At 51.1% G+C, this 7,348-nt stretch overlaps 1 protein-coding gene across 1 annotated transcript in view; it reads left to right on the top strand.

Moving 5' to 3' along the window:
• Nucleotides 1-7,348, top strand: part of ift122 (intraflagellar transport 122 homolog (Chlamydomonas)) — a 101,277-nt gene that overhangs the window by 60,087 nt on the left and 33,842 nt on the right. The window contains exons 17-19 of the mRNA XM_084333611.1: nucleotides 1,972-2,002; nucleotides 5,927-6,067; nucleotides 6,420-6,517. Of these exons, the coding sequence (XP_084189737.1) occupies nucleotides 1,972-2,002; nucleotides 5,927-6,067; nucleotides 6,420-6,517 (270 nt within the window). The remainder of the gene's footprint in view (nucleotides 1-1,971; nucleotides 2,003-5,926; nucleotides 6,068-6,419; nucleotides 6,518-7,348) is intronic.

Below are 7,348 nucleotides of genomic sequence, written 5' to 3'. Positions count from 1 at the left end.
TACACGAGGAGGCAGCCTGTCGCATCTTTTCACCGCAGCAGCTCGAACTCTCAGCAGCACCGGCGTCACCAAACCGACCTGTAGGAGTCGCTGTCCACAACGTCCAATCCCCACCCACCGGCTTTCCCACCCTCTAACACTTGCCAATTGTGTTAGTATGAACGACCGGCCAGCCGGTAGCAACGCCGAGAGCTGGGCTCGAACCCAGCGTCTCCTGCGTTAGTGGCGAGCGCCTTGCCCACTGCGCCAATCAGCCGCACCTTTGAGAGCAGTTTTGAAGGTGGGTAGGGATTCACATTCCTTTTTACGGCTGTGGGTAGGGCGTTCCACATTGATGTGGCATAATTGCGAAACGTGTTTAGTCCCTTGTTTGAGCCGAATCTGGGTTTAACATGATTTGTGGAGCTCCCTCTGGTGTTGTGGGCGTGGTATTCACTGACCTTTGGGAAGTACCCCGACATGTACATGGGTACCTGAGTGGTGTAGTGTATCTTGTAGACCAGGGAGGGGGGTGGAGATCTGGGGCAGTGAGCTGGAGGATGACCAGGGAGGGGGGTGGAGATCTGGGGCAGTGAGCTGGAGGATGACCAGGGAGGGGGGTGGAGATCTGGGGCAGTGAGCTGGAGGATGACCAGGGAGGGGGGTGGAGATCTGGGGCAGTGAGCTGGAGGATGACCAGGGAGGGGGGTGGAGATCTGGGGCAGTGAGCTGGAGGATGACCAGGGAGGGGGGTGGAGATCTGGGGCAGTGAGCTGGAGGATGACCAGGGAGGGGGGTGGAGATCTGGGGCAGTGAGCTGGAGGATGACCAGGGAGGGGGGTGGAGATCTGGGGCAGTGAGCTGGAGGATGACCAGGGAGGGGGGTGGAGATCTGGGGCAGTGAGCTGGAGGATGACCAGGGAGGGGGGTGGAGATCTGGGGCAGTGAGCTGGAGGATGACCAGGGAGGGGGGTGGAGATCTGGGGCAGTGAGCTGGAGGATGACACGCAGCTGTGGTTCCAGTCCTCCTGACCTCACTGACTTTCAAGTACTTTCCTAAACACTATTTTTCATTTGAACCCTTTCACTGTCACACTACCAAATGGTTAACTCTTTCACTACCACACTACAGAAGGTTAACCATTTCACTACCACACTACAGAAGGTTAACCTTTCACTACCAGTGTGGTAGTGAAAGGTTAACCTTCTGTTGTGTGGTAGTGAAAGGGTTAATGTGGCAAGTTTTTTCTAAAAAAAATGTATTATCTTTTTCCCCCCTCCTTTTTCCGATTTTTCTCCCATCCCACTGTTAGTCGTTATGCCAATTCCCAACCCCCTTCCTGGTTGTTGCGCACTCCCCCCTACTGTTGGTCCGGGAGGCCGGAGACTGTCGCATGCTTTCCTCCGACGCATGTGCAGCCAGCCGGCAGCCAGCCTGGCAGCGCAGATTCTCACCGGGAGAGTGTAACGTGTGGAAGGTCACACTACCTCCCTCCAGATCCTACCCTCGCTGTGCAGGCGCCCCGACCGAACTGTAGGGGTCGCTGTCCACAACGCCCAGGACCCACCCATCAGCTTTCCCACCCCTAACACTGCCAATTGTGTTAGTATGAATGACCAGCCAAGCTGATAGCAACACCGAGAGCTGGATTCGAACCCAGCGTCTCCAGCGTTGATGGCGAGCGCCTTGCCCACTACACCACCTAGCCGCCTAATGTGGCAAGTTGATAAGTTTGATTACCTGTTACAAATTACATTACACAAAATCAGTAAGGCAGTCTAATTTACTTTCAATTGCTTTTGGATTACCTCTCCTTCAAAGTACATTTATTCCATTTGAATCACTATCTACGAAACCACAAACCTAATATTTCAATTTATATAATGTGTTGTTTGAAGCCACAATCCCACCCCCAAAAAAGTGCCTTTTCCCTTTTGAACACATTTCTTCTTCTAATCCATGTTTCTGTAATCCCCCTGTCCTCTCAAAAGTACCTGCAATCTGATGTCACCACTTTTTGGAGTACAGTAACTGTAACAGATTACAATGTTTTTGCAATCGTTGGTCAGTAATCCCGTTACTCGCAGAGCATCTTCTAAACCCATCCCAGCGTCACCGTTATAAACGTCTGCGTTCAGCCCCGTATATCAGGGAACACCGGAGACCAGAGAGGGTAGTGGCCAATGTTTGCATATGGAAACTATAAAGTCTGTCTAGTTATGTGGACCCAGACATCTTTCACTGCTTCCTCCTCGGCTCTCGTTATTCACTGTAAAATGTGATCCTCCCTGCCTGCCTGCCTGCCTGCCTCCCTCCCTGCCTGCCTGCCTGCCTGCCTGCCTGCCTGCCTGCCTGCCTGCCTGCCTGCCTGCCTGCCTGCCTGCCTGCCTGCCTGCCTGTCCGCCTCCCTGCCTGCCTGCCTGCCTGCCTGCCTGCCTGCCTGCCTGCCTCCCTGCCTGCCTGCCTGCCTCCCTCCCTGTCCGCCTCCCTCCCTCCCTGCCTCCCTGCCTGCCTCCCTCCCTGCCTGCCTCCCTCCCTGCCTGCCTCCCTGCCTGCCTGCCTGCCTGCCTGCCTGCCTGCCTGCCTCCCTCCCTGCCTGCCTGCCTCCCTCCCTGCCTCCCTGCCTGCCTGCCTGCCTGCCTGCCTGCCTGCCTGCCTGCCTGCCTCCCTCCCTCCCTCCCTGCCTGCCTGCCTCCCTCCCTGCCTCCCTGCCTCCCTCCCTGCCTGCCTGCCTGCAAGCTCACTGACAAGCATACAAGCCTCTAATCACCACCACTACAAGCCTCTCTGATGGTGGTGATTACCAACTCCAACCGTAGTCATAATCAGCTCATAGATTTATAATTATGATCACAGCATGCATATCTCCTCCCCTGCATAATCTCCCTCTGCTTGCCTGGCTCCACGGACCGCTGGGCTGAGCTTGGGCCCTGGTGCCCGCGTCGCAGCAGCAGCCTGGCAGTGGTCATGCGTTGTGCTGATTGTGTGTATTCTAGCCAGAGAGCTGTGTAATGCAGTATTGTGTTACCGGGGGATATGATTGTAATTGACCGGCGGTTCCCAGCCTGGTCTCCTGCCTGACCGCCCCTCCCGGTGCTCCTCGTCTCCCACACGCCCCGCTCAGCGCCGCGCTGCCAGGAACACACAGCAGAGTTATGGGACATCTCTCCACCCTAACCCTTTAGTCTTCATCGCGGTCAGCTCTGTGTGTTCCACCACGTTAACCCTTTCACTGCCGCACTACCAAACGGTTAACCCCTTTCACTGCGACAATACGGAAGGTTAACCCTTTCACTACCACACTACAGAAGGTTAACCCTTTACTATCACACTACAGATGGTTAACCTTTCACTACCACACTACAGAAGGTTAACCCTTTCACTGACACGCGACAGCAGGTTAACACCTTCACTGCCACACTACAGAAGGTTAACCCTTTACTATCACACTACAGACGGTTAACCCTTTCACTACCACACTACAGATGGTTAACCTTTCACTACCACACTACAGAAGGTTAACCCTTTCACTACCACACTACAGATGGTTAACCTTTCACTACCACACTACAGAAGGTTAACCTTTCAATACCACACTACAGAAGGTTAACCCTTTCACTACCACACTACAGATGGTTAACCTTTCACTACCACACTACAGAAGGTTAACCCTTTACTATCACACTACAGACGGTTAACCCTTTCACTACCACACTACAGAAGGTTAACCCTTTCACTGCCACACTACAGAAGGTTAACCCTTTACTATCACACTACAGACGGTTAACCTTTCACTACCACACTACAGACGGTTAACCCTTTCACTACCACATTACAGAAGGTTAACCCTTTACTACCACACTACAGACGGTTAACCCTTTCACTACCACACTACAGAAGGTTAACCCTTTCACTACCACACTACAGAAGGTTAACCCTTTCACTACCACACTACAGAAGGTTAACCCTTTCACTACCACACTACAGAAGGTTAAACCTTTCACTACCACACTACAGAAGGTTAACCCTTTCACTGACACGCGACAGCAGGTTAACACCTTCACTGCCACACTACAGAAGGTTAACCCTTTACTATCACACTACAGACGGTTAACCCTTTCACTACCACACTACAGATGGTTAACCTTTCACTACCACACTACAGAAGGTTAACCCTTTCACTACCACACTACAGATGGTTAACCTTTCACTACCACACTACAGAAGGTTAACCCTTTACTATCACACTACAGACGGTTAACCCTTTCACTACCACACTACAGAAGGTTAACCCTTTCACTGCCACACTACAGAAGGTTAACCCTTTACTATCACACTACAGACGGTTAAACCTTTCACTACCACACTACAGAAGGTTAACCCTTTCACTACCACACTACAGAAGGTTAACCCTTTCACTACCACACTACAGAAGGTTAACTCCTTCTCTTTCACTACCACACTACAGAAGGTTAACCTTTCACTACCACACTACAGACGGTTAACCCTTTCACTGCCACACTACAGAAGGTTAACCCTTTACTATCACACTACAGACGGTTAACCCTTTCACTGCCACACTACAGAAGGTTAACCCTTTACTATCACACTACAGACGGTTAACCTTTCACTACCACACTACAGACGGTTAACCCTTTCACTACCACATTACAGAAGGTTAACCCTTTACTACCACACTACAGACGGTTAACCCTTTCACTACCACACTACAGAAGGTTAACCCTTTACTACCACACTACAGAAGGTTAACCCTTTCACTACCACACTACAGAAGGTTAACCCTTTCACTACCACACTACAGATGGTTAACCTTTCACTACCACACTACAGAAGGTTAACCCTTTCACTACCACACTACAGAAGGTTAACCCTTTCACTACCACACTACAGATGGTTAACCTTTCACTACCACACTACAGAAGGTTAACCCTTTCACTACCACACTACAGAAGGTTAACCCTTTCACTACCACACTACAGAAGGTTAACCCTTTCACTACCACACTACAGAAGGTTAACCTTTCACTACCACACTACAGACGGTTAACCCTTTCACTACCACATTACAGAAGGTTAACCCTTTACTACCACACTACAGAAGGTTAACCCTTTCACTACCACACTACAGAAGGTTAACCCTTTCACTACCACGCTACAGAAGGTTAACCCTTTCACTACCACGCTACAGAAGGTTAACCCTTTTCCGTAGTGTGGCAGTGAAAGGGTTAAGGCGTGTGTTCCTCACACTAACCAGCAGCGGCTTAGTGCGCTTTTTTTTTTTGTTCGACCGGCTGGACTGATAAATATTTGCCACTAATATATCCTGCCTAACCCCTCCGCCCCCCCCTCCCTGTGGCTGCTTCTAATTATCCACCGACGGCAGCATGAAGGATGGGCCTCGTCGTGTTTATTCGCGAGCCACTGTCTTTTGAGCGCCGCGGCGGCGTTGGACACGTCAGGGCGACCCCCCTGGTGGAGGAAATGACTTATGTTCACAGGTTTCATGTGAAAAATTAGGAAAACATTGTATCTCGTATATACTTTAGGAACAAATTGCCCCTGGCATTTAGATAAGTGTGTGAGCTAGTGTGTGTGTGTGTGTGTGTGTGCGCGTAAGTGTACGCTTTGCACATGCATCTAGGTTTTTGTGTGTTTTCTCAATGCTATAAACCTCTAGCCGCCTGAGAGAACGCCATAGAGTATAATAATGGTAAGCAGACCAGCCGCCCGGGGCCGGTGTTTCATCCAGGGCTGTTTCTCAGAGCCGGCAGTCCGTGTCACTATGGAGACGCAATGTATACATTTAGTACAGGAGTTCTCATGTTGCCTTGTTGCCTTTTAGTCCAGCATTGGTTCTGCGAGCCAGGTTCTTCTTTTCTTTGGCTCATCATAACAATCTTTCCCCCCCCCCCCCCCCCCCCCCCAGCATTCCACAAGGCGGGGCGACAGAGTGAGGCTGTGAAGGTTCTGGAGCAGCTTACCCACAATGCAGTGGGGGAGAGCAGGTTCAACGACGCCGCCTACTATTACTGGATGCTGTCCATGCAGTGTCTGGACATCGCCCGGGGTGAGAGGTCAATGATGCCAACCGGTGGCACAACAAGCCACACACTGTGTGGAATATAACGTATGAACGTAGTTTTAACGAAGCTGGTGTTTTTTTTTTATAGTGGTGACGAGTGTCTATGTATTGTGACTGTATGTTTATCTTTTAACCACTGCACAAAATGAAGTTCCGAAAGGAAAATAAAGTAGTTTGAAGTTGAAGTTATTTTCCAGTGGTAAGGCTCAATGTACTTATTGCTTCAAAATAATGGTGTGTGTGTGTGTGTCTGTGTGTGTCTGTGCGTGTTTTTGTGTGTGTCTGTGCGTGTGTTTGTGTGTGTGTGTGTGCGTGTGCTTGTGTGTTTTTGAGCCAGAAAGTAAAGAGCAGAAAGAGGAGATGCTGAGGAAATTCGAGCGTTTTCAACATCTAGCTGAACTGTACCACGTTTACCACTCCATCCAGAGATACACGGTGAGTTCTACACACACACACACACACACACACACACACACACACACACACACACACACACGCACACACACACACGCACACACACACACACACACACACACACACACACACACGCACACACACACACACACTCACACACCGTCCCAGATGCAGTTACTGCAGGTAGTAACCTCCCTTTAGACTCACCGTCCCGCCTCCTTTCACCTCAGAAGCCCGGACACTTTGACAACACAGTTTCTCTTCCAGGAAAACGGCCCTGACCTCTCGTCTCAACCAGCTGTTTGACTGATCACCGTGGTTACGCCCACCAGCCCCCTCAGAGCCCCCCCTCCCCAACCTCCCAACCTGCCTCTAAACAAGAGGTGCCTGTCTGTGGCCATCCTGTACGGAGGGCCCTGGTCTGTGTCAGCGTTACTGTGGGCTCTCTGTTTGTTGTTCCTGTTCCCCTCTCTGCCGCGGAGGCCACGCCCCTCGTCACTCAGAGCAGGAAACCCCCTCTATCTCACTTGAACTCTCCCAGAGCAGGAAACCCCCTCTATCTCACTTGAACTCTCCCAGAGCGGGAAACCCCCTCTATCTCACTTGAACTCTCCAGAGCGGGAAACCCCCTCTATCTCACTTGAACTCTCCCAGAGCAGGAAACCCCCTCTATCTCACTTGAACTCTCCCAGAGCAGGAAACCCCCTCTATCTCACTTGAACTCTCCCAGAGCGGGAAACCCCCTCTATTTCACTTGAACTCTCCCAGAGTAGGAACCACCCTCTATCTCACTTGAACTCTCCCAGAGCGGGAAACCCCCTCTATCTCACTTGAACTCTCCCCGAGCGGGAA

The sequence above is a fragment of the Notolepis coatsorum genome (genome assembly GCF_963971535.1).
Source record: "Notolepis coatsorum genome assembly, chromosome: 17".
Taxonomy (NCBI): Eukaryota; Metazoa; Chordata; class Actinopteri; order Aulopiformes; family Paralepididae; genus Notolepis; species Notolepis coatsorum.
This window is presented reverse-complemented; position numbering and strand designations above follow the sequence as displayed.